The sequence below is a fragment of the Armigeres subalbatus genome, chromosome 3, assembly GCF_024139115.2.
Source record: "Armigeres subalbatus isolate Guangzhou_Male chromosome 3, GZ_Asu_2, whole genome shotgun sequence".
Classification (NCBI taxonomy): Eukaryota; Metazoa; Arthropoda; class Insecta; order Diptera; family Culicidae; genus Armigeres; species Armigeres subalbatus.
The window spans coordinates 408,249,129-408,274,532 of record NC_085141.1 but is presented as its reverse complement, the minus strand read 5'-3'; the positions used below and the strand labels follow the sequence as shown (position 1 = coordinate 408,274,532).

Here is a 25,404-nt window from a genome sequence, read left to right as displayed (position 1 = left end):
TTCAAGTCTTTAAAGTCTGGTCCAAGATTCAGTTATCAATGGTATGGTAATGCTTCATTGCGTCTATTTCCTTGCTAAATGAATGAATTTTACGATTATGAAGCATTGATTTATATAAATAACATCATTAAAAATATGTACTACTCGTTGGATCTTTTGGTCACATAAAATACAATTATGTTGATGTGTATATGGTATAGGTATATACGATACACCTCGTTAAATTTGAATTGCTGACTATATTTCAAATAAACACCTTTCATGAAAACTTATTTTGAAACTAAAATATCGTATTACAATTTGATGAATATCAATAATCGTCCAAAGTTTTGAAAATTATCTAGTGAAAGCAGTCGAAACTGAATCGAAAAGCCAAAATTGGCCACAGTTTAGAACCGTTCACCAAACAATCTTAAAAAAAATGAGCCTGCTATTTTAACAACTACATATTTTGAACCATGTTCCAAGAAAACGTCTAATACTATCTTTGTGGACTTATGACGGCCTTGCATAGCATCATCATCGTCTCGGAACTAGAATCAGTCAGTAAAGATTTCAAACCATTTCGTGAGCTTCCATTCGATGATGGGCTCAAAAAGACATTGATTGATCCTCCTCACTACCTTAGGTGGTCAAACTATTAGTCATGTAGAGAAAAGGATAGTGGATGAAAGCATCATATGGTCTATTCTCATGTACATAGGTGGCTAAGGTCTCAGTTAAACGTGACTCTATCTCTTGTTTTACCGTCTAGCGCTGATCATGAGTTCATTCCCTATCGGTCATTTACTGTGTTATAAGGTAGTCAACTAATTTTATTTGTCTTTCAGAATACACTTAGTCACGTCTCCTATGTCCTTCAATCTTTCTTTACATTGGAGTATGTATTATTTTTTCCTCACCCAAAAAAAATGAAGAGCGAAACAGGTTTGTTTATCCATGCAGTAAAAGTAAGAGTAAAATAACAAAGATTACTGAGAAGAAATAACGAATACAATCACTGTATATAATGCAAAATTAGTAATTCTACAGTATCTACTTTCACTACTTACTGTATACTGAACTATGAACTACAATTGGTGCAATGGATGATCGTTTGCTTCCCAGTCTTTTGTGTTAGTATTTTGTTAGTTAAGACTGGTACTAGACCCTGCCGGAACCTCCGCAGCATATACTCAAGAAGATGTTGTTAGATCATGCGACACCTTCTCTAAGTATTTGCATGGAGGTATGATATATCAAGTGTTTAATTATTTCCTATATATTGGCAAAAAAAAAATACTTGACGCGTTTCTGTTAAATTGAAATGTTACCGGGATTAAAATACGTACTTCAGTACTGCTTATAGTGTAACCTTACTCGGATGCAATTAAATTCATCTCGTTTTATACTAGCAATGTGTACTATAAAAGAACAAATTATTTCACAATTTTAACAATATGCAGACACTTGACTTATCAACGTTGACCCCATCATCCGTGGACAGGGATAAATTTCCCCATACTAATTTGCATACAAACTTTAAACGGCTTGTGCTGAATCAGTTTTAATCCAAATGAGCTCAAATTTTCAGAGGCACTCAGAACATGGTAAAGAATCAGATGAGCACTGTGGAGCAAAATCGATTTTTTGAACCACCCTAATGTGTACGTCCCCTGAGGCACTGGTATTGGGTGTTGTGTGCCCCATCTACAAAAAGGGCGATAATCTGGATTGCAGGAGCCACCGCGCAATCGCACTGCTGAATGACGCCTACAAGAAGCCTGCAGAAATGCCGCGAATACGTACCCACACATCATCTATTCATCGGCTTCAGAGCCGCATATGATACAATCGATCGAGACCAGCTATGGCAGCTAATGCACGAAAATGGATTTCCGGATAAACTGATCGGGTGATCGACACGAATGGTACAATTTTTACTGAGTCCTTCCAGTTATTTGGTTTCGCCGACGACATAGATATTATGGGACGTACCTTTGAGAAGATGGAGAAAGCCTTCATCAGACTGAAGGGTGAAGCTAACCGGTTTGAACTAGTCATCAACACATCGAAGACGAAGTACATGATAGGAAGAGGTTCAAGAAAAGACAACGAGATCCACCCACCACGAGTTTGTACCGGTGGTGACGAAATCGAGGTGATCGAAGAATTCGTGTACTTGGGCTCACTGGTGACTGCCGAAAAAGAAACCAGCAGAGAAATTCGGAGACGCATCGTGGCTGAAAACCGCAAGACTAATAAGCATTTTGTAAATTCGATCGAATAGAATTCGTCGTCATACCAAACTGACTATTTACAAAATGCTTATTAGACCGGTAATCCTCTAAGGACACGAGACCTGGACGATGCTCATGGAGGACCAACGCACACTTGGAGTTTAAAAAAAAAAGTACTGCGTACCGTCCCCACCATAGATGCAGGTAGCGGACGGTACGTGGAGGAGGCGAATGAACCACGAGTTGAATCAGTTGTTGGGAGAACCAACTGACACCGCGAAAATCGGACGACTGCGGTGGGCTGGGCACGTAGCCAGAATGTTGGATAGTAACCCGGTGAAAATGGTTCTCGACAGCGATCCGAAGGAGAAAAAGAAAGCGAAGTGGACAGTAAGGTGTATCGATCAGACAGAGGATGATTAACGAATACCCTCCTTAGGCTGCGTGGTTGGCGATGTGCAGTCATGGACCAAGCCGAATGGAGAATACTTTTATGTACTGCACAGGCCACTCAGGCCTCAGTCCTTTTTTTGTAGAGGGATGAAGACAATCTGCAATCTGCATACAGACACCTGAAATTATCACTCAGGGAGTGGGGTTGGCGCGGGAGGCAGAAGGCCAGCCCGCCGGACCGACTAAACCCACCCAAGCAACAGAAAGTTACTTGAGTTACCCTCTCTACTAATACCCTGGTTCCCCCAGGAACTGCCTCCCAGCATTACTTCTGGGGGATAGGCAGTACTTAATGTACTCGCTCATTCACGTATGAGTCTTACTTGGGTGCTCTTACTAACACACCCTCTGGCTCACCCTGACACTCTTTCTGACGCACCATATGAGTCTTATTTGGATGCTCACCACTGACATACCATGTGACATACCCACCTCCGTCTTATGTTGAGCAAGCTGCAGGCCTCTAGCGCTCATCCAATCCTCCACCGTGCTGATCGCGTGTGCTGCGGTCAGTTCTACCTCCAGAATTTACTCCCCGTAGACCTCCAAGGTTACGTCATCTGCGAAACCGACGATCTTAACACCAGGAGGGAACTTTAGCTTCAAAACCCCGTCATACATAAGGTTCCATAGTACCGGGCCCAGTATTGAACCTTGCGGAACTCCTGCGGTAATATGTACGCTTCTCTGACCGACATCGATCTCGTATAATAGTACACGGTTCTGGAAATAGCTTTCCGAAATCCGGTACAGGTCCACCGGCAGGCTAAGCCGAGACGAGTAACGAGAGCGTGATGGCATCCCAGCTTGCACTGTTGAATACGTTCTTCACATCAAGTGTCACTAACGCACAGTATCCAATACATCGCCTTTTCTGTTGGATCGCTATCTCGGCGGTCTTTACCACAGAGAATAGCGTCCAACGTGGACTTACCCTTGCGAAAACCGAACTGGTTGCTAGATAGGCCGTTCGTACCCTCTGAATACGGGGTCAGCCTGCTGAGGATGATCTTCTCTAGCAACTTGCCCGTCGTGTCCTTAAGGCTGATTGGTCTATGCGCCGATGGGTCGCCCGGCGGGTTCCCGGCCTTCGGCAACAATACCAGTTTCTATCTTTTCCATCTTTCGGGGAATCTTCACTCATCTTGGCATCTTTGCATAGCTAGCCTGAACCTGTTCGGGTTCGCTATGATTGCTGCCTTGAGAGCGCTGTTCGGAACTCCATCAACCCCTGAAGCATTGTTCGTTACCAGTGATTTGGCCACCGCGAGTAATTCTTCGTTCGTTACCGGAGCCACCATTTCGGCCGCACCCATATTGCCTTGTGGTGCAGGAGGCCAGGGACTTGTGGCACGGGACGGGAATAGCACCTCGATGATCCTCGCCAACCTATCCGGGGACCGTTCGGGGACTGGTCTTGGCCATCACTATCCTGTAGGCGTCGCCCCGCGGATTCGCGTTGGCTCCTTCGCATAGGTTGTCGAAACACGCTCTCTTACTGCTCTTGATGGCCTTGTCAAGGGCTATCATTTCCATAGAAATTAAAAAAAAAATCCATGAAATAATTACATCTTGGACTCTTTTTCGTTTCCGTCGTCGGAGGTGACAATGGGTCAAATGGTCGGGGTTCTGCCAAACCGCACCAAGCGGTTTTTTGACTGACTTGTAATATTTTTCTCGTACACAAACAACGGAAATCATTTCAAACCAATTCATGCGTATATTTGTTGTAGGATATTCTCAGTTGAGGGGTTGAGGAGTATCCGTTACAATTTGCGATCAATTAAATCTGCTGAACGAAAGCTTGGGCAGAAAATTGCGTAATTTTTCGTTGGCGCTTGGTGCGATTTGGCTGAACCCCGACCAAATAGGGGTGAGAATGGGTCACTATTTCGACAACGTAGAACGCTTTTAGAATGGATCGAATGTATCTGAGGTCAAAAAGATTAAAACATAAAAGAGCTTTTTGAACGATTTTGCTCTACGACCTTCAGACTTCCGGTAAGAGCGATGAACCATTGTCACCCCCGATGGCAAGTAATCCATATTTTTTGCATGCTAATATTATAGAAAAAACCTAAAATAGATGGCTAAGAGACAAATCTGCAGTATACGGAAGATTTTAAGTGTTCCATAAAAGCCAGAGCTTAGGGTGGTGATCTTGCCCCACTTTTCCCCCATATTCAAAATTTAAAGGGTTCTAATTTCACTGTGTAGATAAACGATTACATACATAACGCAAAAAAAAAACTTTAAATAGATAATAAGCATCATACAACACCTAATAAACTACTTACAAATCCGATAGCCAAAGAGTTGTTACAATTCCGGGAATCACCAGCGTCTTGAACAGCGTGCTAGTGATCAGATCGATATCAATCAGCGCCATCGTCACCGTGTGTAGCTATAACGATACTATCCACGCACCGAAGCTTCCTCGACGGTACCACGACGTCTTTTGTTTCACTTCAAACTCGCTCGCGTTGTTTTGATCGGCGTCTTGGCCCAGCTGTTACCCAAACTATTTGCACAAGACTGTACTTTCGCGCGGCGGAATTTCGACAAATCAAAATCAAATCTACTATTCGCACTTTCCTTACGTCAATGTGGTATGTGGGAGGAGACTATGTACTGTTTTAGATGCGATATTTTCAAAACAACTCGATTTCTTCTATGCACTTGATCTCGCGATCGAATACCTTTGTTCACCGAAAGCTGTTATATCACTGATTTGCTTCTGTTGTTGCTTGTATTTTCCCCCTACAGACGATTTCACCAAACTGTAGCATGGCTTTTCATATTCTTAATTCCACCTTAAACGTTTCCTTTGTCCTATGAATGGAGTTAAGAACGAACGAGATGCACTCAAACAACACTACAAAAGATTGAAATCGAAAAAAGTAGAACTAATTGGAATACAAAACAAGCCAGCTATTTACTGATATCAAGCACACTACACAAAGCAATGAATTAGCATGTTACAGGCTCTCTTGCATAAGTGAGTCATTCACAATTCGCCGTTTGTTGATATGGAAACTGAGGAATCGCACCCTAAGCGGAAGGTCTCGCTGATTCTTTTCAGAGGCACGCCGACTGGGTCGATACCGTCGCGATTGAGTCAGCGAGCAGCAGCTGCTCTTTCTTCATCGAATAATGAAAATTAATCAGACTATGTCTACACTCCGACGACAACTGGATAACACAGCGGTGATTGTTATGAAGCAAAATGTACTTCGAAAGCACACGGTAGAGCAGCAATACAAAAATAAAATTACTTCACTATATTCACCTCTTGAACAGTCTCCGTCGAGTCAACAGGTACATTCTGCGAGTCCGGGCAGCTGCTGACTGTAACTGGCAACGATGACTTGAACTTCGATGATCCTCGCCGACGCCGCTGAGCGCCGAGTTGGGTCAGTTCTCTCTGCGAGAGAAGCGCGCTATTTAGCGGTGAAAATCGATTCAGGCGTTCCCGCGTGCTCAGCTCACTGCCGACCGACTATGCTGCCGTGAACTTGACTCGCTACACGCTGCAATTAATTTGCGAGTACCTATTGTAAAAGTATAAATAAAAAGCAGGGTGTTACAAATGAAATGTAATAAAATTAGCAAAGTCATAACACAGTGTGCATATTCTGAAGATAATGAAATACGTTTAACAATCATAGAGGTAATGAAAAAACGAAGCTGAAAACACAAGCAATAGTTATGGGTTTGTATTTTGTGTTAAAATTTGTTGCCACGAACTTAAACACATTCCTACTGTGACCAGCAAGCGTCCTGCGAAACGCAGGACGCCTATCAGTATACGTCATTGGCTCGGAAATTTACACGAAAAAAAAGACTGTATAAATTGGTATAACTTTGAAAAATAAGATTGAAAAATGGACGTTTGGTCACATTACACATTCCATAGATTTCTGTGAATTCACTAAAATCTCAACAGCAGAACTGTTTACTTGCTAAATGCTCCGTGTTTTTCTCCATTCAATAAAAAATAAATATTTAAATAACAGTTACTTACCGATTTTTTGCCTTTCTCGCACAACAAAGTTGTACCGAAAGGCTATCACTTCACTCCAAAACCGAACTTTTTATAGAAGTCTCGGAGGCCCATGATGTTGTATGTGTACCAATCGACTCAGCTCGTTGAACTGAACAAATGTCTTTCAGTCCGTGGGTGTGTGTATGTGTGTGTGCACACAAAAACTGAAAAACATTAGCCACTTTTTCATACAGTAATTCTGAACCGATTTTCTCGCAACAAGTTGCATTTGACGGGGCACAAACCCTAGTTGATCACTATTTAATATAATCACGATCGGTCAATGCGCTCAAAAGTTATGATGGTATGTTGAACCATAATAGCTTGGTTGGTTGATTCGTTATAGGGGGAGATACCCCAACGCCGAACATTTCTAGTTTTCATATTTCCAATGGTACATTTTAGTCAGAAATACAATATAACAGAGTGTCTGCCTAGGATGTGGTGGGGTTCGACAGTGGGCTCTGTTGAACTTCTATAAAAAGCTGCATGTGTCCCCAAGCAGGCCCTATCAAAGCGACCAAGGGCGTAGCCAGAGTGGGCAGCCCCCCCCCCCCCCCTAAATTGTGGGAAGATTGAACGGGTACTAAAATGAATTCCCTCAAACATGTGCACTTTACGATCCAATCATATACAAAAATAGGTGGTTGAAATTCAAAAGATTCCCAAAACTTATTAGGGCATCCAGGATCCATAATATATGAAAGTTCAAAACAACTCGAAACATTTCGGGCTCAAAAATTCTCCTTGAAATTCTTCTAGAAGCTCCCATGGGAACTTCTGAATTCCTCTGGAAAGTTATCCACAAATTCCTCTAAAATCGTTCAAAAATTTATGACGGAAATCCTCCGATTTAGCTCCATAATTTCACTTGTAAATCTATAAGAAATTCCTTCGGAAATTCTTCTAGGAACTTCTCCGGGCATTCCTGTCGGAACTCTTCCTTTAATTCCTCCGGGATTACTTCCAGGAAATTTTCCGGGAATACCTCCAAACATTCAATAGCGAAATCATCTAGCATTCCAATCTGGAATTCTTTTCGCAATTACTTCAGAATATCCTTCAAGAAATCCTCTAGAAATATCTTCATGAATTTCTCCTGGAATTCGTCCAAGTATTTCCCCAGAAATTCTTACAGGTATTTTTTCGGGAGTTTCTTCAGGTACTTCTCCAGGAATTCCTTTAGGAATTTCTCCGGGAGATTTTCCGCGGAAGTGTACTAGAATTCCTTCCGGACTTCACTCGGAATTGGCAGATATCCGAGTATTCTTCCAGAAATTTCTTCGGAACAATCCGCAGGGATTTTCTTCAGCAATTCATCTGGGAATACTTTCAGGATTTCATCTGGGAATTTCTGCATTAATTCCTCCTGGTATTTTTCTGGGAATTCCTTCAGATATTTTTTCGGAAATTCTTTAGGAACTTCTCTAAGAATTATTTCAGGACTTCCATGTGGGAATTCCTCCGGAAGTGCTTGTGGGAGTTCCTCCGGGAGTTCTTTCAGGAGTTTTTCCAAGAAATTCTCCGGTAATACCTCCAGGAGCTTCACAGAGAATTCCTGAACGATATTTGATAGGAAGCTCCTCGGAGAATTTCTCTGGGAGTTCTTACGGGAATTCCTCCGGGAGGTTCTTTTAGGAATTCTTACGGAAGTTCCTTTGGGAGTTCATCCTAGAATTCTTACGAGAGTTCCTCCGGAAATTCTTCCTGTAGTTCTTCAATAAATTCCTCCAGAAGTTCCACCGGCAGTTCCTCCGAGAATTCCTCTGATAATTTCTCCGGAAATTCCTATAGAAAATCCCCCGGGAGTTCCTCCGGGAGTTCCTTTTCAGAGAAACACCTGGAGAAACTGCCGGTGAAACTCCCGGAGGGATTCTCGTAGAAACTGCTGGTGGATCTCCCGGAGGAGCTCCCGTAAGATCTCCCGTAAGAACTCCCGGAGGAATTTCAGGAGGAACTCCTAGAAGAATTCCTAGAGGACCTCCGGATGAGCTCCCAGAGAAACTATCGGAAGAACTTCGGGAGGAATTTCCAGCTTAATTTCTGAAGATAGCCTAAATGATTTCCTGAAAAAAAGCCTGAATAATTTCCTGGAATAGCTTCTGGTGGAACTCCCGGAGGAATTTCCGGAGAAACTCCCGGATGAGTTGCTGGTGGAATTTCCGGAGGAACTCTCGAAGGAATTGTTTGGAAGAATTTCTGAAGAAACTCCCGGGAGAATTTTCAAAGGAACCTCGGGGAAACTACCAGAAGCATTCTCGGAAACAAGAGAATTCATCTTATAGACAAATCTCGTCTAGCTGAAACCTTTGTTGGGGTTTGTAGCTGGACCATCATCATCATCATCAAATTCTCTGAGGGGCTTCTGTTGGAAAATCTATATAAATTCCTGAAGAAGCCTAAATAAATTCCAATTCTGCCGAAATTCCCGGAAGAATTTTCAGAGGAACTGCCGATAGAACTACCGGAATAATTTTCGAAGGAAATCCTAGAGAAACTCTTGGTGGAAATGCCGGTGGAACTCCTGAAAGAATTCCAGGAGGGATTTTCGGAGAAACTCCTGGAGGATCTCCCAGTGGAAATCTTGAAGTTTCCACCGGAATTCTTTAAGGATTTCATTGCGAATTAATCTAGGAATTCCTCCGAAAATTCCATTGTTGATTTCATTTTCGGTATAATTTCTGAATAAATTTCCGGTGGAATTCCTGGAGAAATTATTTGAAATTTTCACAAGAAATTATTCAAAACAATTCACGGAAAATTTCATGGAATTTACACACGAAATTCGAAGATTTTTCGTGAAATTCTCAGGAATGTTTACTGGCAATTCTGCGGAATTTCCAAGGAATATTCTTATTCTTAAAAATTATAAGAAACAGCACGAAATTATTTGAATTATTGCAGGGAATTCTATTATTATTATTATTTATTCAGACTAAGGCCGAAGTGGCCTGTGCGGTATATAAGAGTCTTCTCCATTCGGCTCGGTCCATGGCTACACGTCGCCAACCACGCAGTCTACGGAGGGTCCGCAAGTCATCTTCCACCTGATCGATCCACCTTGCCCGCTGCGCACCTCGCCTTCTTGTGCCCGTCGGATCGTTGTCGAGAACCATTTTCACCGGGTTACTGTCCGACATTCTGGCTACGTGCCCGGCCCATCGCAGTCGTCCGATTTTCGCGGTGTGAACGATGGATGGTTCTCCCAACAGCTGATGCAATTCGTGGTTCATTCGCCTCCTCCACGTACCGTCCGCCATCTGCACCCCACCATAGATGGTACGCAGCACTTTCCTTTCGAAAACTCCAAGTGCGCGTTGGTCCTCCACGAGCATCGTCCAGGTCTCGTGTCCGTAGAGGACTACCGGTCTAATTAGCGTTTTGTAGATTGTCAGTTTGGTACGGCGGCGAACTCTATTCGATCGGAGCGTCTTGCGGAGTCCAAAGTACGTACGATTTCCAGCCACTATGCGTCTCCGAATTTCTCTGCTGGTGTCATTTTCGGCAGTCACCAGTGAGCCCAAGTACACAAATTCTTCTACCACCTCGATTTCGTCACCACCGATGCAAACTCGCGGTGGGTGGCTCACATTGTCTTCTCTTGAACCTCTGCCTATCATGTACTTCGTCTTCGACGTGTTGATGACTAGTCCGATCCGCTTAGCTTCCCTCTTCAGTCTGATGTAGGCTTCCTCCATCTTCTCAAAGTTACGTGCCATAATATCTATGTCGTCGGCGAAACCAAATAGCTGGACGGACTTATTGAAAATTGTACCACTCGTGTTAATCCCTGCTCTTCGTATTACCCCTTCCAAAGCGACGTTGAATAGCAGACAAGAAAGACCATCACCTTGCCGTAACCCTCTGCGGGTTTCGAAGGGACTCGAGAATGCCCCTGAAACTCGAACTACGCACATCACCCGATCCATCGTCGCTTTGATCAATCGTGTCAGTTTATCCGGAAAACCGTGTTCGTGCATTAGCTGCCATAGCTGGTCCTGATCGATTGTATCATATGCGGCTTTGAAGTCGATGAATAGATGATGTGTGGGCACGTTGTATTCGCGGCATTTCTGCAGTACTTGGCGAATGGCGAACACCTGGTCCGTGGTGGAGCGTTCGCCCATAAAACCCGCCTGGTACTGCCCCACGAACTCCCTTGCAGTTGGTGCTAGTCGACGGCATAAAATTTGGGAGAGTACCTTGTAGGCGGCGTTCAGCAATGTGATTGCGCGGTAGTTGCTACAATCCAGCTTATCGCCCTTTTTGTAGATGGGACACACGACACCTTCCATCCACTCCTGCGGCAAAACTTCCTCCTCCCAAATCTTGGTAATGACCCAGTGCAGCGCTCTAGCCAGTGCCTCACCACCGTGTTTAAATAGCTCTCCTGGTAGTTGGTCAACCCCAGGGGCAGGGAATTCTGCAGAACTTATAAAGAAGTTCGTGAAGGTTAAAAGACTATTATTCTTCCATTTACTTCCATTTTTCACTTTTTATGTATCAACAACCAGATACGTATTTCGTTTCCTACTTGGAAACTTCTTCAGTGTTTGTTATCGACACTGAAGAAGTTTCCAAGTAGGAAACGAAATACGTATCTGTTTGTTGATACAAAAAAAGTGAATAGAGGAAGTAAATGGAAGAATAATAGTCTTTTAACCTTGTAGCATTTCCCCTAAGACGCTCTAAAATAATTAATCAAGTTCGTGAAGATTTTCTGGGAGTAAATAATGGTGGAATTTTCGGATCTATTCCCGGCAAAATTTATGGTGGAATTCCTGAAGACACTGCCGAAGAAGTTGCTGGAGGCATTCCTAAAGAATCCCTGATAGAATTTCGGATAGAATGCCAGGAGCAATTGTCGAAGGAATTCCTGGAGAAAGCTTGCATATTGATTTTTCTGCCTATTTTATAATAAATATTATTTCAGAAAGACATTCAGATGCATGGTTCTAGTTTTCTTAAACTTATGGAAGAATGCAGGATTTTTATACTAATTGTTATATCCGATTTTATATTCTTTCTGGATACTAAGTTCGGGGCCCTCCTTAGCCGTGCGGTAAGACGCGCGGCTACAAAGCAAGACCATGCTGAGGGTGGCTGGGTTCGATTCCCGGTGCCGGTCTAGGCAATTTTCGGGTTGGAAATTGTCTCGACTTCCCTGGGCATAAAAGTATCATCGTGTTAGCCTCATGATATACAAATGCAAAAATGGTAACTTGGCTTAGAAACCTCGCAGTTAATAACTGTGGAAGTGCTCAATGAACACTAAGCTGCGGCTCTGTCCCAGTGTGGGGATGTAATGCCAATAAGAAGAAGAAGAAGTTCGTTAATATTTTTCTCACTTTATTTAAAAATATCTGATGAGCAATAAATCACGCATTTTTAAATCCATTATTGTTTTAATCATTATTGATCAGAAAAATATATTAAGCTCGTTTAGTGGAATGTATTAAACCGTCTAAGACGAATTAAGTACTGTCCATTTAATTCCACCAGTTAATTTTCGTTATCTTTGCAGATACGTATTTCGACCACAACTGTGTGGTCGTCTTCAGTGTCTTGTACTTGACTCGACTTGAAGAAAACAATCGCAACTTACACTATTTATACTACGCTAGGTACTTAATCTAATCTTATTTGCCTACTTTATTTACCTATACAGTAAATTACTTTATTGTTTAGGTAGAAACTTGAAGAGCCAAGAGCTGCCATTTCCCTGATCCTTATTCAACAGCGCTGTTTGTACCTGTCGGTGGATTTCCAAACTCTCAGCTACATCGAGTTTCCATGGGGAAGAGACATTTCTTAAGATTTTAATATTTGATGCCGTAATTGGGTGATTTTCCTTATACACATGCTCTGCTACCTTAGATCTAAATTCGTAATGTAATCCCTTATCGTTTTCTCTTTTCGCCTTACTCACTTCCGCCATATGTTCCTTGAACGGTTCAATGCGAAGATTGGATCCGACAACTCGAACCATGAGCGCATTATAGGACGCCATGGTCTCGGAGAAATGAGCGAAAACGGAGAGCTGTTCGCAGAATTTTGTGGTAATAACGACATGGTGAGCGGGGGATCGCTCTTCCCTCAATCGGTTCACAAGGTCACGTGGGTCTCCCGTGGCGGCTTTACAGAAAATCAAATCGACCACATCTGCATCAGCCGAAAATGGAAACGGAGCCTTCTTGATGTACGGAATAAACGTAGTGCCGATATCGCGTCTGATCATCACCTCCACATCGGCGAAATACCCCTGCGCATTGCGCGGATTCGTCGGCAGGAGGAGAGAGTTGGACGACGGTTCAACACACGCCGACTGGAAGATGCCACGGTGAAACGGTCCTTCGTTGAAGAACTGGAGATGCGTGCTGCAGATATTCCGGAAGGTGGCAGCGTGGAAGACCAATGGACCGCCATCAAGAATGTCGCCAAAGTTGTTCCAATTTTGAAGCCGGACAAAAATCCAGCTGAGGCTTCTAGTTATCGCCCAATCAGTTTGCTTTCTTCAATAAGCAAACTGTTTGAAAAGATTATTTTAAATAGAATGATGGTTCATATTAATGACAATTCTATTTTTGCTGATGAGCAATTTGTTTTTCGTCATGGGCATTCAACCACTCATCAGTTATTAAGAGTTACGAACTTAATTCGGCTCAACAAATCTGAAGGATATTCGACTGCAGTTGCTCTTCTTGATATAGAGAAAGCATTTGACAGTGTTTGGCATGAAGGTTTGATTGTAAAATTGATGAATTTTAATTTTCCTCTGTACATTATTAAACTGATCCAAAATTATTTATCAGATCGCTCACTGCAGGTAAACTATCAGAATTCTAAATCTGATAGATTACCTGTAAGAGCTGGTGTTCCCCAAGGCAGCATACTGGGGCCCATTTTGTATAACATTTTTACTTCTGACTTACCTGATTTACCACCAGGGTGTCAAAAATCTTTATTTGCAGATGACACAGGTCTCTCAGCCAAAGGGCGAAGCCTTCGTGTCATTTGTAGTAGATTGCAAAAAAGTTTGGATATTTTCTCCACTTACTTGCAAAAATGGAAATGCTTCCAAAACTCAGCTTATAATTTTCCCACATAAGCCGAGAGCTTCTTATTTGAATCCTTCTAGCAGACATATTGTCACTTAATTAATTGGTCTAGCGAAGCTAAATAGGACTTCTGCTAGATCAAAAATTAACTTTAAAAATCACATTGAAGGCCTTCAAGTCAAATGTAACAAATATATTAAGTGTCTATATCCACTTATAAACAGAAAATCAAAACTTTGTCTTAAGAACAAACTTTTGATTTACAAACAAATTTTTAGACCAGCCATGTTGTATGCTGTGCCAATATGGACTAGTTGCTGCAATACCAGAAAGAAGGCACTTCAGAGGATTCAAAATAAAATTCTGAAAATGATTCTGAAGTTGCCTCCGTGGTATACTGCCGCTAACCGCAAGTCAGACTTATCTGGATATGGCGTCCATATACAGATAAGTCTGACTTGCTGTTAGCGGCAGTATAGTACCAATGAACTTCATAGAATTTCTAATATTGAGACATTGCAACAAATGTCCAACAAAATAATTTCCAATTTTAGACAAAAATCGTTGCAATCTTCTATTGCAACGATTAACTCCTTGTACCCTTAGTATAAAATAGGTTAAGAATAGTTTAAGTTGAAAACATTGTAATTCCTACATGGTTCAATTCAACCAGAGGAAAAATTCTAACTGCCAGAGGCAATTGAAGTGTATTAATAATAACTAAAAATATAACATAGCAAATAAGGATGATAGTGTTAAGAAAACACGGAACACCTAGTCTAAGAGATGAATGCATGTATTAGATAATTAGCAAATAAAATTAGTTAAAAAAAAAAAAAAGTTGAGAAGGTAATTCATTTGAAACCTCGTGGTAAGCGACAAAATATTTATTATACACAAAGTTATTTTGAAAACAAGAAAACGAAAACTATCTGGCCGACGAAGGAGAGAGAGCCGCAGCAACCGGGGACATTCGCCTCCTATACGATATCTCACGACGCTTAAGCGGGGCGAAGATGAATGCAACGATGCCTGTGAAAGAAGCGAATGATCAGTTATTGACCGACCCAACTGACCAGCTGAAACGCTGGTTCGAGCACTTCGAACAACTTTTTCAAGTGCCAGCCAGGCCATCACCACCTCGGCATGATCTGCCTAGGATCCGACGTATAACACGCGTTAATACCGAAGCTCCATCACTGCTAGAGATTCAAACAGCCATCGAAAGCATGAAATCGAATAAAGCCCCAGGGGTCGACCGTATATCCGCCGAGATGCTCAAAGCTGACCCCATGACATCCGCTCAACTACTGCATCGTTTATTTCGTAATATCTGGGACACCGCAGCTTTCCCGGTCGACTGGATGCAAGGTATCTTAGTGAAGGTGCCCAAAAAGGGTGACCTGACTGTATGCCCATTTTTCTGCTCAAACTTCCGTTTAGCAAATTTAATTGGTCGAGAATCCCTTAATCCCATAAGGAGGAGAATATCCTACTGCAAATGTACTTTTAAATTGATATGAAACTATTTCCGTTGTGCTTGTACAAACAAAACATTACAAGTCAGTCAAAAAGCCGCTTGGTGCGGTTTGGTTGAACCCCGACCAAATGAAAATGATAACTGAATCACCAAATTCTTAACTGAAGAAGTTCAAAACTGTTCAGATTTAGACTAAAGAAACTCAACTATTCAGAGTTTTTTTTTGTTCGGGATGAACTGTTGGAATATCAGGTAGTGTGCGACGCTTCGCTTTAGATCGAAGATGGATAGGAAGCAGACGCCAGTTGATTGTAGCTGCTCTTGGGTAGATTAAGGAATATTGTTATGGATCTATTGTTGTTGAATAAAGAGAACTGCAGCTGCTGGCAGAAGTATCAGTCAGTAGCCTGTCGTGGAGTAAGAGGGAACTCTAGTATTGTTTTGTTCTTCGTGAGGGGGTTCCCTCTTCTTCCGGCCAACATGAACCACTGCATCCATTTCATTGAACTTTTGTAGTATACCCGTGTCATTTGTTTAGTGCATGTCTTTTTATTGAGAAGAAATGAAGTAGTCGTTTTTTATTAAGATATTTCTCAAACTTAATGTGATGCCTTTTTAAATTGAGGTACCGCTATTTATTCCCTTTGAGAAATGGCTTATACCAACTCTCAAAGGCGCGCCCCTCAATCAGTTTCGGCTCAACAATAAGTGGGATAATACTGATTTTGGCCATGCATCGGTACTGCAGTTCAAACATATTTTTGCATCTTCTTATGAGTTACGAATTCATTTTTGTACAGCGATCTGATTTCATTGCGTTTTGGCATTTCTGAATCTCACCTTTACACAGTCAGAGGGTTCAGCAGATCCACCAAATTCGTATCCGCTTCTTTCCTAATTAATCAGCGCTCTAGAGTAAGATTCATGTCGTCGGCTTCGAAACCAGCCTAAGATTGAGGAAAAGATGGGTCATCTAAAAGCAAATTATAGTCGTTCCATACTCTTCCGACCATCACTCATAAGTAATAACAAGAATAGAAAGAACTAGAGCACAGTTTGGTAAATCTTACTCCGTAGTGCACCACCAAAAAGGTTTCTACCCAACATTACAGTTAACTGCGTGGCTAATTATTTCACCCCAAGGCCATTCATCCCTTCGGCACGTGTCGCCTGACACCTTGGGATTCGGAGTTAGGGAGGTCATATTGTCAGCTTCAGTGTTGTACCGAGCCTGACGATATGACCGGATTTACACCATTACGCACCGGGGCAGCAGGGACCATGTCCAAGGGCTTGACGACCCCTCCCCAGCTGTCTGTGAGTCAGAGAGAACTGCCTAGGGCGTGGTGGGATTTAGCAGTGGGCTCTGCTAAAATCCTTCCCAAAAAACCACAAGTGCCCGTAAGCAGACTCTATCAAAGCGACTGTGTGCCGCTTCAAAAGCACAAGCCCAGGGAGTGCCATTGGCACATCAGGATTGATCCCAGTAAGATCCTGATTATGGTATACTGGTTGCATGTTATTGGTCTTGTTTTTGGATATTGAGATATTGTGAACGCGAGGGCTGGTAGTCTGGTTATTCTATTCTCTTAGTAAGGCCGGGTGACACCGACCTGAAACGGCGAATGGGTTAATGGCCAGGCTGTCTTCCGTCCCCTAAAACCGTGGCGGGCCTTGTAGCACGCGGTACAATCCTGTCGCTCAGCTGGCAGCTGAGTGGGAGTAGGCTCAGATGCTTTTCCCTGACTAGCGCTGATCTGGCTCTGAACACGAAAGTGTCAACCCTCCCCAGCAAACCAGCAATCGTATATGAATGTACAAAAAAAATCATATATGTTCGCAGATCAAATCGCAATCATATATGAATCAAACGAAAGTCATGGGAAATTGTACAAAGGTCACATATAGTGCAAACTAACGATCAAATTATAATCTATATCATTAGTTGTATAAATTGCAATTTAAACTCAAAACGGAATCACATATCGCGAATAATTCTACTATTGTATTTAATTCCATCTGAAGTTATAATGCATTTAAGGTGAAGGTGGGTTGAGTACCAAAACAAAGCTTTGATAGTATTGGTATAGTAAAAACTTTCATATACTGTAGTAGTGTTGGTGTTATATTTATAAAAAAACAAAGAATATTAGTAGGGTGGCTCAATAAACGACCCAGCACCATCACGTTCACTCGATTCCGTCCCATGCTCCGAGTGTCCTAAAAAAACCGATTCAAACAAAAACTGGTTGAGCGCAAGCCGGTTCAAGTTTGTATGAAATCTAGAATGGGAAACTAAACCTTTTATTACACTGATTACGGTGCTTTCCCTCCAAATGCTGGCGAAAAGAGAACCCTCATAGCTGAAAGCAACATTCCAGAGACTTCAGTGAACGAAAACCGCACTGCAGGAAAGATCCATTGATTACGTAACGCAAATATAGCATTTTATACTCCACTCACCCTTATGTCACACTTTTTGTATGAAGTATCTTCCCCTGGTACGATAGTGTAGACTAGACTAGACTAGAAGTATCTGCCCCTGGTGCGATAGATATCACAGACAAATTCTGGGTATTTTGTTGAATTGTACGTTTCACTGATGCCTTCTGAGAAGCCTAATGATCATGCTAAAGATTCGCAACCTCGCTTAAAATCGACTCCCAGCTATTGGAACAACCATTCTATATGGATCGTCTATAGAGTTGAAGCTCTTAAATATTTCATACCGTCATATGGTCTCCCCCCTCGCCATCGCCCAATGACGGAGTGCCAGAATCAGAATAATGTTAAATTCAACCTCGCCATATCAACTGTCATACAAACCTGAAACGACCTGCGCACGGTAAGCCTATTCAAACCAGCCCAAACCATTGGATGACACCCAATTTATAAATCATAATCAACTGAGCGTGGCGAAGCAAAATTATTTTTTGAGCCACCCTACTTATTAGTTTGCTGCTGCCGGTGCCGGTGCACCGCGGTGTTTACATTCGCTCCGCGATCAGTTTTTAATCGTTTTTTTTCGGGCAAATCCAGCAGTTTATACTAAGTTTTCGGTTCAAATAAGTGACTGATATCAAAAAGTGGTGTTTAATTTGCATTCTATCAACATTTCGGGCTGCTCATGTGCGGAGAAGTGAGTAAAAACTTGATTTTTCCAATGCCCTTTGAGAAGAAGTGAAGTGCAGTGATGAACCCAACAAATCGCGAACGGCTATTAAATTGGCACGAAACTGCTAATTTATGCTACAATTCGAGCCGGAATACATAGGATTCATTGAAGAAACGTGTTCATTATCACGGGAAGTAAGGAAATATGCTGTGAACAGGTTAGTAATTTGAATATTAAACTTTTGTTTGATGCTGTTCGATGCATTCGAATGTTGGTGGGAGAGGAGTGCGGGAGGTGTGGGGTTGGCCCGTGGAAGGTCCGGTGCCATATTGGCTGCCATCGTGGTACTCTTCCAACTATGTCCTTAAGACTTGATTATAAAGTCCTTTATAATAAAAATTTCATGTATATTATATATTTCAACTCTGCTATTTGGAGTTTTGATTTTTAGCACGATTTTAATACAATACTTACTTTTATTTGTCGCTTAGTGTATTAAAGAGCGTATTAATTGTTTATTTTTGAGCATTCAGTAAATGAGCAGGAACAAACAAAGTTGCCAGAATTCCACTGGTTAGCACTAAGAAGGAGCCTGATATTCACTAAAAAAACTGATGTACGATATAATAGTCCATATAGAACTCCCTTGTTGCTCACTAGGATTAATAGCTTAGAGTGGACTCCCAACCCGATACGAAAAAGATATACAGTACAGACCCGATTTATAACATCCTGATTTTATCTGTCTCCGATTTTATCCACTTTCATTTTTATTAGATGACATCCCATACCCATTCCCATTTTTTCACTCTTTATGGCCAGATTTTTACACTTGGAAATAAAAATTTCCACAAAATTATTGTTATCGTTTGTTCTTTATTATAAATCATTCCAATATTTCAGCCAAACTGTTGAAAGTCTGAATGGCAAATAAAAACAAGAACCGTTCAAACAAGTGCAGAATTAATCCATACACTGCTTTATATTTGTGAAATTATAACAAAATTTTAAATCAGAAAAAAAAACTACCTGTTCCTTCTTATTTTACCACTCCAGAAAAAACTTCGCGATACCTCACCACGATAAACAAGTTTAGAATTCGAGTACTTCTGTGAGTTATATGCAAGCTCGTACACAATGTAAGGCATTTTCTAATAACATAAAAATGAAATTCAGCCCAATGTTTCCTATCAGTTCTTATACCCTGAGCTTTTTTATAGGTTTTAATTCAGAACATCATGGAGTATACAAAGCAATATTAAAAAATAAAATATTTATGGTGCAGTGTTTTTGAAAATGATTTTTTATGACAATTCTCATAGATTGGAAACATTGCAGTTCATAACTCAGGAATCGTTCAAACGGTAACATGAAATTGTATTTGTGGCAGTCAAATCGTATATGTTGCTTGATGCAACCATCAAAATAAAGTTATATAAAGTGCAATGCGTTGTCTGTTACAGATTATATTCGTAGTTCCTATATTACCATCAAGTATAAATTATGGATTTACAGCTGCGTGAACGTGGAGGAACGGATAGCGTCCTAGAATATAAATGAGAAGGTCCGAGCATCGAAACTGGGAGCTGGAGGTTAAGTTTAGAATATAGATATATCCATTAAAGCCCACAACATTTTCCATGATGATTTAATTCAGATCTGATCTAAGAAATATTTTTCATTGCGTATACAATAACAATTAATTCTTTTTTGATAATATGACTGATATATAACCATACATGCTGTTTTCCCTATTCTAGATTTCAAAGTTGTAATAGTCTTGTTATGCAACTGTATGACTGAGCATATGCGATCTCTGAAGAAAAACATCTTGATTGTTTATATAATCAATTGAAGTCAGAATACGTCGTATATCTCGTTGTACCATAACACTAATTTGTACGTATATGGCCTCCACTTTTGTTCACATAGAGGGAATCTATGCATTTTATACAATCATTTTATATCGGGTAAGAGTGCACTTAACAGAAATAAAAGTTTATTATGTGGACCAATTTGTTGGCTGGGTCGCATGGCCTCCCTGCATGCCGCAAGGTATGTATAGATAACCATGGGATCGCGAAGGCGACTACACCAGCAGGATTCGACAGCAGCCGCAAGGGGGACCCAACAGCGATGAATTCTAACAACACAAACCACAAAACATCGAGGGATGCAGGTGAGGCGAATGGTGGTAAGGAGAACCCTTTCACCAAACGTAGCGGCCTTGAAAGGTCTCCCCAAAGATCGCCGGGGGAAGGCGATGGAGAAGCCCGTGGAGGGTCTGAGGAGGTGCCGGTTGAAGTAAAGATGGACGGCCCCACCCTGACCCGCGTCATCAAATCTGTGATGGCGAACCACGAAGAACGCGGTGGTCACACGATGGAGGTAGTCACGGAGGTATCCGACGTGATTATGTCGTTCCTAGACAACCGGGTTAAGTACAGCAAGGATCTGAAACTTGCTGTGCAGGCACTCTGTGCCCTAGTAGTTGAGGCCAAATCGGAATGGAGGTCCCTACTAGAGGCCAGCAAGAGTGCGGAGAGAGAGCTCCGCAAACTTGTCAAGGAGCGGAAGCAGGCGGATAAGGACAAAGAGGAGGCAGAATCGAAAATTCGTCTCCTGTCCGAGGGCAAACGACTGGCGGAGAGCCAGGTCGAGGAACTCCGCAAAAGGATGGCTGTAACAGGGGCGACCCCGAAGCTGAGTAAGGTTACGCAGGAGGCGAACCTGAAAGCAGCTGTCGAGAAGTCCGCAGCCCCGAAGCCAGAGAAAAGGAAGAAGGTCGAGCAGAAGGATGACCATCCCAAGCCGGTGAACCCAGTGCCTCCACCATCGAGGACCACTGAAGCTCTCCGGGAGGAAGATCTACCGTGGAGGGAGGTCGTGAATCCCAAGAAGGCGAGAAGGCAACGGCAGCAGGCCGCAGAGAAAGCGGCAGGCGGAGCGATACGCGCCACTGTTAAGAAGGGTAGAGCCCAGAAGGAGACGGGTGCGCCTTCCAATGTCAATGGTAAGCGTAAAGACAGAGGCGAGGCGATTATCGTCAGTACTGATGACAAGAGCTACGCCGAAGTCTTGAAGGCCATGAGAGTTAATGACAAACTCGCTGGCCTAGGAGAAGATGTCAACTGCATCCGAAGGACGCGGAGAGGCGAGATGATTCTCGTCTTGAAGCGGGATGCTGCTCAGAAGAGTACTGAGTACAAAAAGTTGACGGAGGAAGTCCTGGGCGATGGGGTTCAAGTAAGAGCCCTATGTCCAGTTTCGAACATCCAGTGCAAGGGCCTGGATGAAGTAACCGAGGCTAGAGGCCTTGTCGACGCACTGAGAGATCAGTGCAATGTCGAGATCCAGGAATCTACGGTTCGATTACGCAAAAGCTACGTGGGAATGCAGGTTGCATCATTCTAAGTACCTCAGGCTGAGGCCAAAATGGATAAGGCTAAACTGAAAGTGGGTTGGTCGGTATGCCCGCTACGTATAAGCCAACCGCTCCAGACCTGCTTCAGGTGTCTTGGCAACGGTCATAAGTCCTATGACTGTAAAGGACCTCATCGCAGTAAGCTATGCCGTAGGTGTTGTGCTGAAGGCCACCAAGCTCGCACCTGTCAGGCTGCACCAAGGTGTCTGATCTGTCCCCCGGGTACAGACAACAAACACCTCACCGGTGTCCAGGCTTGTCCGGCCTCTAGAAGGATCCAGACACGCAGGTAACACAGCTGAATCTGAACCACTGCAAGGCGGCTCAATTGCTGCTACAACAGTCGGTTACTGAGTGTAAAGCTGATGTAGCTTTGCTGTCCGATCCATACCGCATCCCTGCTGGTAACGGTAGTTGGATTGCGGATAAGTCTCAGATGGTGGCCATCTGGACTTGCGGGCGATATCCCATCCAGGAGATAGTATCATCACCTGATGATAAGGGTTTCGTTATAGCAAAGGTAAACGGTGTTTACTTTTGTAGCTGCTACTGTCCTCCCAGGTGGAGTATAGTGCAGTTTACTAGGGTAGTAGATATTCTTGCAGCAAAACTAACTGGCTTAAAACCGTTAGTTGTAGCAGGCGACTTCAATGCGTGGGCAGTGGACTGGGGATCCCGGTCCACAAACGCCAGAGGTCATACCCTGCTAGAGTCGCTAGCGGTATTGAACGTAGTCCTGCTGAATGAAGGCCAAGTGCCAACGTTCAGGGGACCGAACGGTGATTCATGCATCGATGTGACCTTCTGCAGCGCGGGATGGACGGTGGAGCCAGAATGGGAGGTTCATGAGGGGCATACCTCCAGCGATCATCAGGAAATTCGTTTTATGATCCGGTATACCCCCGTAGCAACCACAAGGCGGATCGGCAAAGCCGATCTAGGATGGCGCACCTCGCAGTTCAACCCAGAACTCTTGAAGGAATCACTACGATGGGAGACGCGAACAACGGGATTAAGTGCCGACGAGTTAATCGATGTACTAACCCGTGCATGCGATGTGACGATGCCTAGGAGGACCAAACCTCCCGGAAACCGGCAACCTGTGTACTGGTGGACTGACACAATTGCAAACCTTCGTAGAACCTGTCTTCGAGCAAAGAGAAGGCTGCGACGTGCCAGAACAGACGCTGATAAGGTCGAGAGACGCAGGGTGTTCCAGACAGCGAGCAGAGCTCTGAACTACGAGATCAAATGTAGTAAGGGAACATCCACAAATTACGTAACGCTTAGAGGGGGGAGGGGGGGTTGACCGAAGTGTGACAATCCATACAAAAAATTTCAATGATTCATACAAAAAGTGTGACATAGGGGGGAGGGGGGGTTGAAAATGGCCAGTTTTTGCGTTACGTAATTAATGGATCTTCCCTAAGAGAGCCTGCTTCGAGCGGCTCTGCAGGATGGCAAACGACAATCCATGGGGAGATGCATACAGGATGGTGATGGCTAGGACCAATACCACGCCACCTGAGAAATCTCCGGGGATGTTGGCCAAAATAGTCGACGGGTTGTTTCCGAGGCATGAATCATCGAACTGGCCCGCTACTCCGTACGAGTCAGTTGACGTGGTACCGCTAGTGACTAACGAAGAGCTTATCGTAGCCGCAAGAAAACTTGAGCTCAATAAGGCGCCAGGCCCGGATGGTATTCCAAACCTGGCCCTTAAACACGCCATTCTTGCCAATCCAGATATGTTCAGGAGCTGCCTCCAGAGATGCATGGACGAAGGAAACTTCCCATATCGATGGAAACGGCAGAAATTGGTGCTATTACCGAAGCCTGGCAAACAGCCGGGGGATCCTTCGGCATACAGACCAATTTGCCTACTCGACACAGCTGGAAAGCTGCTAGAGAGGGTCATTCTGAATCCAGTTTTCCGCGAGCGGTAATGGCCGCCAGCTTGCCTGCGGGTTAGTCTCTGATTTGACATTTCTGGAGGTCAACTGCACCCACCGCTCCGAGCATTCTGACCAATGTGGCATAAAAGAAGGTGCTGATTGAGTGAATTCAAGCCTTTTTATATACCACATTGATCAAAATGCTCGAACGGTGGGTGCAGTTGACCTCCAGAAATGTCAAATCAGAGACCAACCCGCAGCAAGCTGGCGGCCATTACCGCTCGCGGAAAACTGGATAGATTGTCGGCTTATACAGAGTGTGCTGGTGGCTTATCTAGCAACCAGTATGGCTTCCGTAAGGGCCGTTCTACCATCGAAGCAATTCGAGCGGTAACGGAAACGGCCAAGATAGCGAGAGGTTTAAACAGAAGAGGTATTAGGTACTGCGCGTTGATTACACTTGATGTAAAAAACGCGTTTAACAATGCTAGCTGGGCAGCAATTGCTGACTCCCTGCACCGATTGAGAGTTCCGGATTACCTGTGCAGGATACTGAAAAGCTATTTTCAGAATAGGGTGCTGTTATACGACACTGATGCTGGTCAAAAGTCGATCGTAGTGTCCGCGGGTGTTCCACAGGGATCGATCCTTGGACCGGTTCTGTGGAATATTATGTACGATGGAGTATTACGCCTAAGTCTCCCGGCCGGTGTGAAAATAGAAGGCTTCGCGGATGACGTAATGCTGGAGGTAACAGGAGACACTCTCGACGAAGTCGAACTGAAGGCTTCATACGCGATTGGCAGAGTGGAGGAATGGCTCAACTCGAGGCGGTTGTCCCTTGCACATCACAAGACGGAAGTCGTGGTAGTGCATAACCGTCATGGGCTGCAACAGGCGAGGATAAGAGTAGGGACCTGCACAGTTAACTCCGTGAGGTCTCTCAAGCATCTGGGCGTGATGATCGATGATAAGCTCAATTTTACGAGCCACGTCGATTATGCATGTTAGCGGGCTTCATTGGCGATAAAATCTTTATCACGAATGATGTCCAACAGATCGGCGGTGCATAGTCAAGTGCGTAGGCTGATAGCTGGCGTAGCATTGTCTATCATCCGTTATGGCGTGCCGGCATGGGCCGTAGCACTAAAAGCCGAGTACAATGTAAAGTAATTGATCAGAGAACACCGGCTGATGTGTTTACGTGTCGCGAGCGCATATCGCACCATATCATATGAGGCGGTGTGCGTTATAGCTGGAATGATGCCGATCGACATACTCTTAGAGGAGGATGTGGAGTGCTACAACGAAAGGGATTCGGTGCAAGTGCGACGTGTCAAGAGAGCAGCTTCCTTGCTTAAATGGCAAAGAGCATGGGACACCGCAGTCAAAGGTCGTTGGACCCACAGACTGATTCCAGATGTGTCCAACTGGGTTGATAGGTAGCATGGTCAAGTCAACTTCCACCTAACACAGGTGTTGTCTGAACACGGCTGCTTTAAGAAATTCCTACAAGGGTCAGGTTTGGCTTCGCAGATTCTGCGGAGTGTCCTGAATGTGTAGGTGAGGTAGAATCGGCAGAGCATGTGATGTTCGTATGCCCGCGATTCGAGATAGAACGCAATGCCATGCTGCTTATTAGTGGTATGGATACAACCCCGGACAACCTCGTCGAGAGGATGTGCCGAGAGGAAGCTATATGGAATGCAGTGAAC

The 25,404-nt window shown here is 43.5% G+C and overlaps 1 protein-coding gene across 2 annotated transcripts in view; it reads right to left on the bottom strand.

The window, feature by feature from the left end:
- LOC134227100 (lysophosphatidylserine lipase ABHD12-like) overlaps positions 1–25,404 on the bottom strand; it is a 51,737-nt gene that overhangs the window by 24,808 nt on the left and 1,525 nt on the right. The window contains exon 2 of one of the 2 annotated variants that reach the window (XM_062708370.1): positions 5,962–6,223. In XM_062708370.1, coding sequence (XP_062564354.1) covers positions 5,962–5,996 — 35 coding nt within the window. In that variant the 5' untranslated portion in view covers positions 5,997–6,223. Of the gene's footprint in view, positions 1–4,969; positions 5,304–5,961; positions 6,224–25,404 lie in introns of those variants that run through there. The other variant, XM_062708368.1, reaches the window with a different exon arrangement.